Genomic DNA, 14,226 nt, shown 5'->3' on the forward strand with positions numbered 1-14,226 from the left:
AAGACAGAAGAACAATAATAAAATGTGCATAATACATAAATACACACACACACACACACACACACACACAAACACACGTTTGAAGAGACAAGGACTTTAATCCACAACAAGGAAATAGCTCTTAGAATATGTGTACCCTATCCTGAACATAATTACTGATTAAAAATAGACGTTAAAATAACCAGAGATACTTGAGGACTATGATAGGTGGAAATGGAATAAAAAAATGACTTTTTAATTTGGTTGGTTGTTTTCTTTACACTATAATTATCGCTCTTCCGATGTTGTGAGCTGCAGGCTCCCGTCGGATGCAGCGCGACCCCTCCCGGTCGAGCGAAGTAATAACCAAACACCTAAAGCCTTGTTTATACCCGACGCGTCCGCTAGAGCGCGAAGGTGCGCGCGGCAAAAATGACGTCATTGCGGTGTGGGCGGTCGTGTGCGTTTGGGTGCGCAAGACCCCATTTCGCCTGGCGGTGTGCACGGCACTTTTTGTAAAATCTCGCTCGGCGCCGCATCCGAAGATGAACGACTTTGAGCCGAATCTGGCCGAACTGGTACGTCTGTACCAGCATGTTTATGATCCTTCTATACACAGAGACATTTGCATTTTGTGAATAGGAACACATTTGCATTAAGCACCCAGTTTGCACTTGTCTAAAGTAACTGCTTACATTTACAAAATAAGCCTACAATAGCAGAAGTAAGCCCTGCTGATGAAATTAAGGTTTAAACACTCTTCAATAAGGCTTCAGTTGTTTAACTAGTTTACATGCAGTGAAAGTACAATAAACCTACTGCATTTATTACTCTTTTTATATGAATTTCAGCAATTAATAACCGGCAAGCTACTTCTTCACTGCTGATTCCTGGTGGTTTAGAGGAGAATTACTCCAAGTCGCCCCCTGTCGTTTCACAGAATAGCACAACGGCGAGCGCGTCAAGTATAAACGCCTCGTCTGTTTGGAGAGGTGCGCACGCAGTCAGCCGAGACTCGCGCTCGTGCGGACGCGTCGAGTATAAACAAGGCTTTACCGATCTTGCATACCTGACGCGTCATTTTTGCCGCGCGCATCTTCGCGCTCGTGCGGACGCGTCGAGTATAAACAAGGCTTTACTCCGTGTCAGCGCGCGCTCTGATCGGTAAAGTGGCACAGACCTCTCTCGAATCATCTCCTGCAGCAGTCTCCGGCCAAGCATCACTTAACTCCGCCTCCGTTTCCCTCGTAAGCTGATATTAGTATTTAAACATTCTGAATTACAAACATTACATTACAAACAAGACATGTTTGTAAAAATAATTTAAATAACACGGTTTTGGCGGTTATAGAGCTCTAATGACGGTGTTTAACTATAACCGTCGGTCTCACGGTTATATAATAACTGTCACACCCCTATATGTAAGTGTGAACTCGTGAAATGATGTTTTATTAACAAAGTTCGGGAGAAGCACTTTCAGATAATTAACCTAGTAATTGTCATGGGAGTCATCCAGGCAACTCAATTAACATAAGGAGGTATACATACAGTAGCTTTTACCGCTGTTATATGACAGTTTTCCAGCGTCCATCCACCACCCCATCTCCTCACTTAGTTGTCCTATCCCAAACCTGGGATTACTCTGGGTTCGGGCCAAAATCTGTTATCCAAATACAATGTGTTATTACAGTATCAACTGAGGGTGCTCTTGCTTGTGTCGAGCGTCGGCCAATAGTGAGCCTATGTGTGACGTAGATCTACGCAATCACACTACGTTGACTGACTAGAGGCCCACAGCGATATAAATATATAGATATGCCTGTTCTGGTAAATTCTTACTGAAGTCGTTAAGTGAGTTTGCTGCCTTTGCTGTGAGGGAGATGCTCACAGAAGCTGCTGCACACCAAGACCTGCAGGTAGAAAAAAATAAGAAAAGCCTTAAATATAAATATGGTAAGCCTTACCAGTAATGTGATAATTATTTTTAAGGTTCTCGACATTTTTTAAATAAATACTGTAATAATAATAATAGTAGTTCAAAGTATGAATAGTTTTTAGTCAAATGACATAAAAAGACCGGGCCCCTCGACACTCTTAAAACTTTTCTCCCTCAAACAGCAAGCTAACGTTACTTATGCAGGCTACACACAGCAATATAAACAACATCTCTTCACGTCGTTCTAGTAAAATAATAACAATAATAAGTAAACAAACCATAAAATCACTTTGCTGAGTATGATACACCAGCAGCCGAGGAGTTGAAGATATCCTCTGGTAGTGCGCGCGATATTAAAAAATGCGCGTGCGGCGTGTCATCCGGGTGAGTTCGTCAGGTGAAAGGTCATCATGTGGGTCATTTTATTTACGGCTAAATTATTATTCATTAATTTTACTAATAGTTAGATTGGGCAGGCATCCACAAAAGGGCCTTTAATTACAAAAAAAGGATAGGAAATTTTGCCTTGACAAAAGGGCTCTTTGGGCACCAAGGGGCAAAGGGCCAGGTGCTCAAGCAGTGATACACAGCATGTCTTGCTCTCCTGATGCAGGTCTCTCTGTACTCTTGTCTGTAAGTGGACGTATTCTCCGTCTGAAGGCTGGGACGACACCTTCTGGAGCGCCATCGGCTTGGAGGACCTGATGGAAAACTGCTATTGTAAAATCGGTGGGAGAGAGTAAAGCTCAGGTGTCTGTGTGTGTTCAGCCGGTCGTGTTGACTGATAGTGTGTGTGTGTGTGTGTGTGTGTGTGTGTGTGTGTGTGTGTGTGTGTGTGTGTGTGTGCAGGTGAGCAGACTTGTATTCCTGGGACTCCTGTAGGACGAGGACTGACCTCAGAGGCGGCTGCAGATCTGGGCCTGAGACCGGGAACGGCTGTGGCCGCTTCACTCATAGACGCACACGCAGGAGGGTTAGGTATGATACGCCACACCAGCTGAGTGCTAATGCAGCGCTCGCTCATCCACGTCTCTTTGAAATGAAGAGAAAACTGTGTCATGGCCTCGTTTACACTGCAGGTCTTGATGCCCAATTCTGATTTGTTGCCTATATCCAATTTATTTGACTGTCCGTTTACACGTCTTTTTCAATTGTGACCCATTTCCGATTTGACATACTATCTGAAACATTGCGCATGCTTAAAGTTGGTTCTTGCACAGATGGACGAATGCGAAATATGCTTGATGCTAGCTCTGCGATATATGCAAAGTTCGCCAAACATCAGCATGACTGTGAGGCGGAGGACGACAAAAAGGGCCATCATTGCAGCAGCGCATGTGCTTCAGTTATTGTGTGCGAGAGATCTCGGGACTGCTGGGAACATACAACACGATCTCATGAAAGTGCGTAACTAATTTTATTTCTCGCGCCATTTATACGTCAAAAATAGTTTTGCGTGCATAATACGCACTGTAAACCCCTTGGGTAGGATTAGGGGTGTGGAGTGCGTGCGTATTACACACCATAAAGAACATATTTTTGAAATTACCATTGTTTGGAAGCGCTATATAAATGCCTCATTCATTTATATCATATGCACTCAAAAACTATTTTTGGTGTAAATGGCACGAGAAATAAAATTAGTGGTATAGATATGCACTTTCATGAGATTGTGGCGGGCTTTAACGAGAAGCAGTGGGTCCGAAATGTTAGGATGAGCTAGCCAACTTTTGATATGTTGTGTCATCGTGTGTCCACATTCCTCTCCTATGACGACACCATCCGTCCCTTCGCAGATGCGTGTCGGGGTTGTCTCTCGTCATTAAACCGCGGAGACGTAATGCCTCAGAAAATCCTACCTTTTACATGACAGTCGCATTGGCACATATATGATTTATATCTGATTTATTTCCACATATGAACGAGGCCTGAAACAGATCTCGAAATATCCGAATGCATGCGTTTTTTCCCTGTTTACACAGTCATATAACACATCCGATCTGTGTCACATAAGATCTGTGTCACAAAAAATCTGAATTTGGTCTCATTTCACTGACAGTGTAACCAAGGCCATAATGAATGCATTTACACTGCGTTAAATACGGTGTCACTCCACTTCTGTTTGAGTGTGTGACCTTCGACAACCCGCTTCACTCCTAAATAGATCAGGTCTTTATATTTTTATCACTACAACACATATTGTTATTTTGATTAAACAATCATCATGTGTTCTAAAATAGAAGCAAAGAGACTATACATGTAATATAGGTCTACATTTATGTAATTTTAATGCTCTGGCCTTTGCAGATATTTAAAATATGGCCATCTTTAAGCATGACTCTTTGGATTTATATGAAATGGTAACACTTTACAATAAGATTACATTTTTGAGCATTAACTTAGGTTAATAAATGTTGTATAAGTATTATTCATTGTTAGTTTGTTAATTTCAACATTTACTAATACATTTTAAATTGAGTTTTAATTTTTATTTTATCTGTTATTACCTTAGTTAATGTACTATGAACTAATATGAATGATCAAGGTACAATTGTATTGCTCAAATATTAATACATGCAGTAAAACATATATTGCATAATGCATATAGTTCATGAAAGCTAGCTAATACATCCTTGTTAACAAATGGGACTTCCAAAGTGTTACCTATGAAATTTATATAGGCTATGTTTCTAGGTAATAGCTAAAGAAACACATATCTACAAATATTTTAATGTCTAAATTTATTTCTGTATAGTTAGTTATGTAGAACTTCTCATTTTAATATATTCATATTTATATATTTATTTAATTTAGCACATTTCAGTTCAGCACTGTTTTACTGGAGTGTTATGTTTGTTTTTAATCCAGTATCCATTTAAAAAAATATTGGTTGAATAATCGGTTATCGGCATGTACGGTCAAACCTAAATATCTGTATCTGTAAAATCCACTATCGGTCGACCTCTACTGTAAACAACAAGAACAAGCAGGAACACTTTAATTTCCTCATAATATCCACTGCAGCATCAGCTTTTTTCTCTCTGTGTCTGAAATGCTTCGATCAAGGATTCAGTCTCTCGAAACCCCACCTCTCTGAGAGCTGCTCTGCTCTGATTGGTCAGATGGCCCAGTCTGCTGTGATTGGTCTGAAACCAAACCCTCATTATCATATCTGAATCTCAGCTCTTGATATACACTGGGATGCGAACATTAACAATACCGTGGGTTTTACCATATCAGGAAGTGAGACTGGAATTACAGGTTGACTCATTTCAGTTCAGAATCGCTTTCTTTTTGGAGACAAAAAATCTATTTATCGGAACTTTGATCATTGAAACGATACTCGGTTACTAACGTTACCTCGGTTCTCTCTAGAAGAGGGAACGAGTATTGCGTAAGCTAAGCTAAAGTCATCTTTGCTCGAGATATTGAAGCCAAAAATCATCCTTAATATTGTATTTATTGTCAACGCAGTACAGTAGCCAGCAGACTTAGAGCAGGCCATCTTGTGTGCTCATTGGCTGCCCTGCGGCAACTGCTGCAGCCTACCACTGAACCTCGCGTGTGACGTCACGTCCAATGAGGGCGCTTCGCGCCCTTACGTGTCATAGCCCGCCAAAATGGGGGTGGCTTAGCGTATAAAAGCCAGGCTCGTTGGCTGTGTCCTGGTTCCAGCAGCTGAAGCGAAAAACGCTCGTGGCGCCTGCACAGTCAGGTTACGCAATACTCGTTCCCTCTTCTAGAGAGAACCGAGGTTACGTTAGTAACCAAGTATCGTTCTCTTACGAGAGGTTCTCTCGTATTGCGTAAGCTAGCTTACACTACGGGAACCCATTGTCAAGGCCGTGCGCCCAGCCTCCACTTCATGAGTCCCAGGGATTCCCGGGGAACATAGATAAGTGGGAAACAGGTGGCCAGCAATGCGGGCCAGCACATGTTATAAGCACATACAGGGTATACAGAGCGGCGTCGCCGGTCCATATAACTATTCACTATATAGTGCAGCTCAACCAGGAAGGCGAACGTCGCGTGAGAGAAGTCTGCGCATGATCATCTGGGCAGGACAAACACACTGCTCACACTGACAGAAGTTTAGCCTGCAAGGCGGGAACTTCCAGGTTATAAAACCTAACAAATGTGGAGGGAGAGGCCCAGCCTGCCGCCTCACAAATGTCATGAATGGAAATTCCGCTGGACCAAGCCCACGACGAGGCCACGCCTCTGGTGGAATGCGCCATGATGCCCAAGGGGCATTGCAGACCTTTAGACTTATAAGCAGATGTGATAGCTTCCACTATCCATCTGGACAGGCTCTGTTTAGCGGCGGCGAGACCCCTGGTGCGCCCACCGAACGAGACAAAGAGCTGTTCCGAACGCCTGAAAGAGGCGGAGCGCGTAATGTAAACCCTCAGTGCCCTGACGGGGCAGAGGAGATCCACATCACCCTCACTATCGGATGCTGGCAGAGCCGAAAGAGAAATGACCTGCACTCTGAAGGCGGTGCCCAACACTTTAAGGACATAACCATGTCTTGGCTTGAGGATGACTTTAGAGTCATTTGGCCTGAACTCAAGACACGCTGCGCTAACAGATAGCGCGTGTAAATCCCCCACACGTTTAACTGATGACAGAGCTGTCAGAAAAACGGGTTTGAGCGAGAGGTACTTTAGGTCCACGGAGTTTAATGGTTCTAAGGGGAAAGCTTTCAGGGCCTCTAGGACCAGTGAAAGATCCCACATGGGAACCGACGAGGGTCGCGGGGGATTCATCCGTCTAGCTCCTATAAGGAAGCGAATGACGAGCTCGTTCCTTCCTATTGACTGGCCACGCGTCGACTCAGTGAACGCTGCGACGGCCGCCACATAGACTTTAAGCGTGGGTGGGGACCTGCCCTTATCCAACTTCTCTTGAAGGAAGCTAAGCAACCCCGTGACCCCACACATTCGTGGGTCTAGATCTCTATCAGCACACCATTTGGAGAACACGACCATTTAGACGCGTAAAGTCGCCTCGTAGAGGGAGCTCTGGCTTGCGTAATCGTGTTCATCACTCCTTCTGGCAGTACAACGGGTATCCGTTGATTAACCATACGTGCAGAGACCAGCGCTCTGGATGGGGATGCCAGATTGAGCCGCGGGCTTGAGAGAGGAGATCTCTCCTCACCGGAATCGGCCAAGGGGCTGTTTGGGGCAGCCGCATAAGCTCCGGGAACCAGGTTTGATTCTGGGCTATAAGGAGCACCGAGTGGCGCGTTTCCCTGATTCTCTTGATTACCTGTGGTAACAGAGAGACCGGAGGGAAAGCATAAAGTGGGAGGCTGGGCCAGATTTAGGCCAACGCATCCTCGTTCTTTGAAAAGAACAGCGGGCAATGAGTGTTGTCTTTTGACCCAAACAGGTCGACTTTCGCTTTGTCGAAGAGGCGCCACAGTAACTGGACTGTTTGGGGATGCAGGGACCATTCCCCTTGGGGAACGTAGTTCCTGGACAGTTTGTCTGGATCGTCGTTCAAGTGGCTTGGCACATGCGTGGCTCTCAGCGAGCGCAGGCGGCCCTGAGACCATATAAGAAGGCGTTCCGTCAGATGGCAGTGGTTTCTGGATCTGACGCCGCCCTGACGGTTTATGTAGGACACCACAGACATGTTGTCCGAGCGGACCAGTACATGGTGGTGCTGTATGAACTATCACTTGGGTGTTCAGCCAGCGTTTTAGCGGGCGGATGCGCAGGAGGCCCAGCTGAAGCACAGCCGCAGCTGATGCCATACAGCCTAGCATCTTCTGGAATGTCTTCAGAGGTGTAATGCTGCCCTCCTGGAAAGACGCGGCTAGCTGTCGAACACGGCGGGCGTGCTGTGTCAATAAGCGGGCCGTCATAGCCACAGAGTCCAGTTCTATTCCTAGGAAGGAAACCTGACTGACTAGTGGGCAGTAATGACCTCTTGGTCCAGTTGACCATGAGACCCAAGCTTTCCAGATGGCTGAGAAGCACAGCTCTGTGAGATAACAGTTCTATCTCTGACTGACTCCGCGATGCGGAGAGCTTCGCTGAAGATGATGAAATCAGTGACGCAGCAAACGAGCCTGGCTTTTATACGCTAAGCCACCCCCATTTTGGCGGGCTATGACGCATAAGGGCGCAAAGCGCCCTCATGGGACGTGACGTCACGCGCGAGGCTCAGTGGTAGGCTGCAGCAGTTGCCGCAGGGCAGCCAATGAGCACGCAAGATGGCCTGCTCTAAGTCTGCTGGCTGCTGCACTACGTTGACAATAAATACAAAATTAAGGATAATTTTTGGCTTCAATATCTCGAGCAAAGATGACTTTCCCCGTAGCGTAAGCTAGCTTACGCAATACGAGAGAACCTCTTGTAAGAGAACTGCAGATCTTTCACATTCGCAAACATATTTATTACACACTACATTAAAGGAAATACACTAAAAAGCATAATTGGGGCTTTTTAAATCCTGTTGACACAGGAGGAGCATTGCAGTGTTTGTGTGCTCCTAATATGGCCCTGATGTTTAGTCAGCCTCTTCTTGGTTTCATCACAGTGTTCCTGTAATAACTGTCCTGACCTGCTTAATCTAAACCTTCAGATGATATATAGCAATAAATAAACAGGCAAAACATGTAAACTAGTGCAAGATTTTACAGGCAAAACCAGGGTTTTTTCATCCACTTGTCAGTTTTGAGCTCTAACTGCTTCCATAGCTTGTCTTCTTTCAAACTAGTGGAAAGAAAACAAGTGCTTATTTTATTTCACTTTATCTATTAGTGTCTAAAAATTTTAATCCTTAAAGACGGTGAACTTGAGTCCGAAATCTCCAATTCAGCAGCTTCACACACGCCAAAATTTTAGTTTATATGAAATCTATATCTATATGAAAGTTTGTTCATATATCATTCACCACATTTATGCAACATTTTTATACAACTGCTAAAAACATGATGAAAATGTATTTGTTTCTGTCTGTTGACAGTCTTTTCTGATTTATAGAGTGATAAAAAGAAAAATCCAAAATCCCTGCTGGAAGAAAACAGTAATAAGTCAACAAAATCAAATAAAAATGATGAATCTAGTTTCTGGACAGGAAATATATGCATATGAGTACATATTTAATTAGATAGTGACTCATTTGCATATTGCAATGCAAAAACAATTGTGTTACTGTACTGTGATTAATTAGCTGGGTAATTATCGTAAGATCTGTGAGTTTAAATTTATGTAGCAGTGTCAGTTATATTTTCTGTAATTTTATTGTCTTGTAGAGGTCATCGGGGCCGATGTGAGGGGACACCAGCTGCCCTGTGAAGAGCAACCAGTCACGTCCCGTTTGGCTGTCATATGTGGGACGTCCTCATGTCACATGGCTGTGAGCTTCAGTTCCTGTACTTGTTTGTGTTCAAAGCATGTGACTGTTGATGTCAGCGTGTGTCTGTATCTCTCAGGTGAGCACACAGCCACTGTTCGTCCCTGGGGTCTGGGGCCCATATCTGTCCGCCATGCTGCCGGGACTGTGGCTTAATGGGGGAGGTCAGAGCGCCACGGGACGACTGGTGAGTCAATCACATCTATCTTTAATATGGAAGGAAATCCCAGAATGCACTGGACAAAATACATTTAGATTTTATTCAATACTGAAAGCATAATTGCAAAACAAACCAGTCTAAGAGACCATTCACACAGAACATATTTTTGTGGTTAAAAATGCAAGATGTAGCGCAGTGGAATGGAAAAACACACTCAAAACACTTCAAGCCCCTTAACATACTAAAACAGTGACATTAAAAGTGTAATTTAGTGTACAGCTTATTGATGATGCAGATGAGCACAGAATGTTAACACAATACTAAATGTTTAAGAATTTCCTCTATATTGGTTTCCTTCCTAAACGTTTACTCGTATTGCGTCTTTGCTAGACGCTATGGGGGAAAACTTAGTTTTGAAAACTTAAATGATTTATTGAAGCCTTTTTTCAATAACGCAGTGCTACTGCACAGCCATAATAGTGCGGAGATGCACGCATGCTTTTGGCTAGGCAAGTGGGAACTGCACAAACCTATGGCCAACTGGCATGTCTGCGCGAGCCCATCCGGGGCTGGGGGGGGGGTGTCCCGCCGAACCGTGCGCAGAGCCCGCCAAAGAGGCGGGGCTTCTGCCTATACAGCTGCTCATTTTGCCATGGGATTTCAGAAATTTTTCTACTTCAGTAATGATCAACTGCCCTTCATTTATTCCACATGAGTGAAGCTTCGGCACTCTCCGGCGACCAAGAGCCTGATCGTTCGGCGCACGCCCTCAAAACCTACCTACCAGACCTAAATGGACATCGCGTCTTAATCCGGTCGGACAACATGGCGATAGTATCCTACATAAACCACCAGGGTTGGACTCAGGTAGAAGCCTCTGTACAGGGTAGCCAGACGTCTGCTCTTTTGGGCACAACACAGCCTGCGCTTGCTGAGAGCGATGCACGTGTCTGGCAGATTGTCTCGCGACAGCATGTCTGCTCCCTGATTCAATGTGTCCCCGGGAGAATGGGCCCTCCAGCCCCAGGTTCAAACAATTTGGAGTGTCTTCGGCAGGGCAGAGGTTGACCTCTTCGCCTCCAAAGACAACTCTCACTGCCCAATATTCCATGGCCCACAAATAGCCCAGTCTTCCCCTTTATGCTTTTCCCTCAGTCGTGCTCTTCCCTCAGGTCATCAACAGGATCAGAGAGGAGAGATGCACAGTCTGTCTGGTGGCCCCCCTTTGGTGGACCCAGCCTTGGTTTCCCGAGATGATTCAGCTGCTAGCAGCAGCCCCATGGCCAATGCCATGGGCTATCCATGTGGGCTATCCACGAGAGTGTCCTAAACACTATATCTGAGACCAGAGCCCCATCCACGAGACTCGTCCACGTACTTAAGTGTTCTGTCTTCTCCAAATGGTGCTCAGCATGGAGCCAAGACCCTACTTCATGTGATGTACCGCTCCTATTTTCCTTCCTACAAGTGCTGCTGAACGCGTGTCGTACCCCTCCACGCTCCGTCTATGTGGCGGCCATAGCAAAGTTAGATGCTCCTGTGGCCGGCCAGATGTTGGGTAGAAGCAATTTGATTGTTCGCTTCCAGAAGTGGGCAAGGATGCTCAACCTGCCTCGCCCCCTCACAACACCTTCCTGAGACCTATCAGTCCTGTTACAGTCTTCAGGGCCCTCAAGGGGCCCCCGTTTGAGCCGCTACAGTCGGCCGAATTAAGGGCACTTTCGCTCAAGACCGCACACTTGCTAGCCTTAGCATCGGTCAAGCAAGTGGGCTTGAGATTACGGGAACGAGTATTGCGTAGACAGCTGTGCTATAGGCAGATGCCCCGCCCTCTTTGGCCGGCTCTGCGCTCGGTTCGGCGAGACGCAGCCTGATTGGCTCGCGCAGATGTGCCACTTCGCCATAGACATGTGCCGTTCCCACTGCCCAGCCAATAGCGAGCGTGCATCTCCGCACTATTATGGCCGTGCAGTAATACTGCATTATTGAATAAAAGGCTTCAACAAATCGGACAAAAAGGAATTTTCCCCCATAGCATCTAGCAAAGACACAATACTCGTTCCCGTTATCTCAGGGAACCGAGGTTATGTTAGTAACCGAGATGTTTTATATGGGACAACACTTGAGGAACGTTTCATCTGCTCGCCTGTACACAGTATGCATCATCAATAAGGTGTGTATTGAATGTGATCTTTTAATATCTCTGTTTTGCTACATTAGTACATAGGAAAGCCTTGCCCTCAAGGTGGGTGTGCCTATAAGGGTGTGTTAGAATCGAAATGAAATGGTCCAAACGAGAAGTGCCCCAATTATTGGTCTTTTATTATGAATAAACAATTCACAACCCCAGCGCCGGAGGGAGACAAAACGCTCAGCTCATAATGTCTAAATTAAAGTCTTACGGGGAGGAGTATAAGTCCAGTTAGTATAAATTCATAGAAAAGAATGTGCAAACGTGTCAGTTTTCGGCTGAACAAAGAATCCTTCTTATGTTATAGATTTATGCTGAGGGAGAAAATATATTTCTAACAATGGCCCCATTGATAAGATAATTATCACATAATAGAATTATCATATCACATCATTCTCAGCATATTCATTCTAGTACAATAATACATGCAATATTCTTCAATCAAACATTTCCTTCAAAATCATTAATATTTGACAGTTCTTTTCATCAAAGCATATACAAAAAATTCAAAAGTATTCATAGCACGATGAATCTTAATAGATTCAGTTATAATTATTGCTAATATCAATCAGCAATCTCGTTCTTCGTCTACTTCTCTTCCTCGTTCTCCTTTCGATCAGTGCTTCCACATAGGCTTGTGCGTTCCCCTGGGATGGAGCTGCCTTAACCCGGCTAGCATGGACCCACTGCGGCTGGTGGTCAGTCAGAACACCGATCCTCGTCACAGCGATAACAGTGGATGGTCCTGAATAGTTCGGCTCACCGAGTTACGTGGGCTTCAGACACCTTATCAGCACCTGTTGTCCTGGAACGAAAGGATGAGTCGGCTTTTCTGAAGGAAGAGGGAGAGAGAGAGAAACATCACCATTTATGCCTTTTAACGTTCTAACTAAGGAATCCACGTAATCCGAGATGATCACCTCCGTGTCACCTGTGGAGAGATTGCCAGCGCGACCTCTGACCCAAGGGGTCGGGAAAGGTCTACCCATCAGAATTTCAAATGGAGAAATTTTTGTGGTTGCTGATGGGGACATTCTCATTTCCGTCAATACGGCAGGCAGCAAATCAACCCAATTTCTGCCTGTATCTAGACACGCATTATTGAGACGTTCTTTTATCGTCTTATTTGTCTGTTCTACGTTAGCTTATAATTGCGGCGAATAGGGAATGTGGAAGTGCCAATTAATATTAAACTCTTTGGCTAACAATTGTGTGACTTTTGAAGCAAACGGAGTTCTATTATCACTCGCTATAACGGTTGGAATACTGAAACGCGGTATAATTTCTTTTGCAAGAACCTTTACACCGTCTGAGCGTTTTCTTTACCACACGTAAAAGCTTCAGGCCACTTAGAAAATCGATCAACAATCATGAGCAAATATTTGTGATTTCCACATGGAGGCATGTGTGTAAAATTGATCTGTAAATATTAAAAAGGAACCTCAGGATGCGGTAAAGCTTCATGCGGGTTGCCTTGTGTCTGTTTGTTCGTGCACACACCAGGCAAGCATCCAATATCAACAAAGTATTCTTTCGAACATTTGCTATGCAGTATGATTGATTCAAATTTTGTATCACTTTTTCTTTTGACACGTGTGATACACCATGATAATGCCTGCACAGCATTACAACGGTGGATGCTGGTAGAGCGATTCTACCCTGCTTGTCTCTCAGAATACCAGCTTGATCTGGTTTCACTTCGTTCGCAGCCCAATGAATCAAGTCAACTTGCGTAGGGTTAGCTTGCAGTACTTTAATGTCCAAATCATTAATCAGCGACAAATTCATCATAGGTACATCGTTGCTCTTTTCATTTACGTATGGACTAAGTATTACTTCTTTAGCAGCCCATTTCGCGACTTCATCTGCAAACCTGTTTCCCTTAGCCTCATCCGATTAACCTGTTTTATGACCAGCTACTTTAATAACAGCAAGTTTCGATGGTTTCGATGGTCAAAATTGTTTTTCCGTCGGAGGTTTTGAAATTTCTTTCTTCCCACAATTTAGCAAAATCATGGACAACGGCGTACGCGCATTTGGAATCAATGTATATATTGATGCACTGAACTTTTGCCAACTGACAAGCTCTTGTTAGAGCAATTAATTCTGCTACTTGAGCTGATTTATATGGCAATGAATATGCCTCAATTACACGATCAGGTAATTTGACAATAGCATATCCACACAAGTATAAATTGTCATTTGGCTTGAAACAGGATCCGTCTATATACCAATTATCTCCCTCCTCCAGGAAAGATGTCGACACATCTGGCCTGCAGGCAGTCGAAGTTTGGATTCTGGTAAGGCAGTCGTGGTCGTCACTCTCAAATTCACCATCTGTCAACAACCTGTGCAGATGTACAGTAGGACCATGAATAACAGAAGTTACTTTCAACGTTAAATTAGCAGTTGCTAATAATATAGCCTCATAGCCTGAACGACGTTGAGCAGTCATGTGTTGAGTAGAAATGTTATGCATAATTGCTCCTACCTGATGTGATGTGTGAACTGTGAGTGGATATGATAAAACAACCCTTTCAGCATCCTGTACCATGATCGCTGCAGCAGCCACTGCACGTAAACAGGCCG

General features: G+C 44.5%; 1 protein-coding gene across 1 annotated transcript in view; it reads left to right on the forward strand.

Annotated features, from left to right (window-relative positions):
- Positions 1-524: 524 nt before the first annotated feature.
- Positions 525-14,226, forward strand: part of LOC143715743 (FGGY carbohydrate kinase domain-containing protein-like) — a 29,935-nt gene continuing 16,233 nt past the window's right edge. The window contains exons 1-5 of the mRNA XM_077207479.1: positions 525-565; positions 2,529-2,644; positions 2,765-2,893; positions 9,186-9,289; positions 9,366-9,473. Coding sequence (XP_077063594.1) covers positions 525-565; positions 2,529-2,644; positions 2,765-2,893; positions 9,186-9,289; positions 9,366-9,473 — 498 coding nt within the window. The remainder of the gene's footprint in view (positions 566-2,528; positions 2,645-2,764; positions 2,894-9,185; positions 9,290-9,365; positions 9,474-14,226) is intronic.

This window comes from Siphateles boraxobius, unplaced genomic scaffold (genome assembly GCF_051911475.1).
Source record: "Siphateles boraxobius isolate OS27281-9 unplaced genomic scaffold, OSU_SipBor_1 6, whole genome shotgun sequence".
Taxonomy (NCBI): Eukaryota; Metazoa; Chordata; class Actinopteri; order Cypriniformes; family Leuciscidae; genus Siphateles; species Siphateles boraxobius.